Source organism: Carassius gibelio, chromosome B6 (genome assembly GCF_023724105.1).
Source record: "Carassius gibelio isolate Cgi1373 ecotype wild population from Czech Republic chromosome B6, carGib1.2-hapl.c, whole genome shotgun sequence".
In the NCBI taxonomy this organism is placed as follows: Eukaryota; Metazoa; Chordata; class Actinopteri; order Cypriniformes; family Cyprinidae; genus Carassius; species Carassius gibelio.
This window is the reverse complement of record NC_068401.1, coordinates 14,904,765-14,906,102: the sequence shown is the minus strand read 5'-3', so window position 1 is coordinate 14,906,102 and position 1,338 is coordinate 14,904,765. Positions and strand designations below refer to the sequence as shown.

The 1,338-nt window shown below is 43.0% G+C and overlaps 1 protein-coding gene across 1 annotated transcript in view; it reads left to right on the top strand.

Moving 5' to 3' along the window:
- Positions 1-1,067: 1,067 nt before the first annotated feature.
- The window catches only part of LOC127959052 (unconventional myosin-VIIa-like), a 20,451-nt gene continuing 20,180 nt past the window's right edge, over positions 1,068-1,338 (top strand). Inside the window, exons 1-2 of the mRNA XM_052558047.1 lie at positions 1,068-1,156; positions 1,247-1,325. Coding sequence (XP_052414007.1) covers positions 1,068-1,156; positions 1,247-1,325 — 168 coding nt within the window. The remainder of the gene's footprint in view (positions 1,157-1,246; positions 1,326-1,338) is intronic.

The following is a 1,338-nucleotide window of genomic DNA, read 5'->3' as shown; positions in this document are numbered from 1 at the left end:
ATAACTCGTAGTGACCGACAGATAGGGAACGTTTCGGTTACGTACGTAACCCTCGTTCCCTGATGGAGGGAAGGGAGACGTTATGTCCCCATGCCACAACCTTGAACCATTCGCTGTTGCCGGGACACGTTCTTGGCTCCTCAGCGTAAAACCTAATGAGTGGATGCACCTGTTGACCTATTTATACCCGCTGGCACGGGGAGTGGCTCAGGTGTGTTAATCCACTTGCCAATTTCATTGGCGTTTTCTCTTAAAATCAGAGATGATTGGCCTCCCAAGTGAGACCCCATTTGTCGGTCGACATAACGTCTCCGTTCCCTCCATCAGGGAATGAGGGTTACGTACGTAACCGAGACGTTCTGCTAGGTGGGGGGAAGTCAATGGAAGTGTTTAACTCATGGGTTTCCATGTGATGTCCAGCGTTGCATTTCAATTATGAACAACAAATTTGACAATCTCTTCTGCAAATTAAAATTGTCAATAATTGTTCTAGTGGTGTTAATGTTGGAAGCTGTTGTGTGCACAAGTTGGTTGGTCATCTTGCTTGGTTCTTGTGGCACTAGAACTGATTTATGACTTCCTGAGGAATTTGGCTCGTGTTCCAAACAGCTTTGATAGACTCTTTAATTTGTCTGGTTCGACTCATTTCTGTTACACAGGGCAGAAATGAACATCAATAATGTATGGTATGTGGAAAATAATGTGTTTTTTTTTTTACCTTAACCCACGTAAACACATTGCATTACACCAAATAATGTTCTTTTTTAGCATTGCCATGTGATCCCTTTAATCATAGGAAATTTGCAAACAACAGTGTTCAGTACAACAGAGCTAACCGTATGTATATATTTGCAAGCCATAAAAACACATGCATAAGCAGGCCCAGTTGTGTAGTAGATTTGCTGTTGCTGTCTGTTTGCACAGTTGTGAAAGGGATATTCAAAAACTCTGGTTCATAGATCTGCAACATCTTTCTTTAGTTCTTGAAAGTTCTTTATATTTACCCACGGTGTCTATATTCACAGTCTTGACCTTTAGTAACCCCCTCGACTGCTGTTCTGCCTACGATGGTGGCTCCCATCCCAGCTGCTAGAACCCAGTCCCCGGTGATCAACACCCCTGTCACTGTCACACATGCTGCAGAGATGGTCCATGGGTAAATGATTGTATCTCTTTGCTCTTCTAACTGATAATATCATTATATTGTCAAAATATTGTTCAGTGTTTTTCCAATTTGCATTTTTAGGCGACCAGTAACCATTCACTCTCCACCAACCACCATCAACATCCAGCATCCCCCCATTCCCCCTCACACCATCACACAGGTCAGTCCTACTA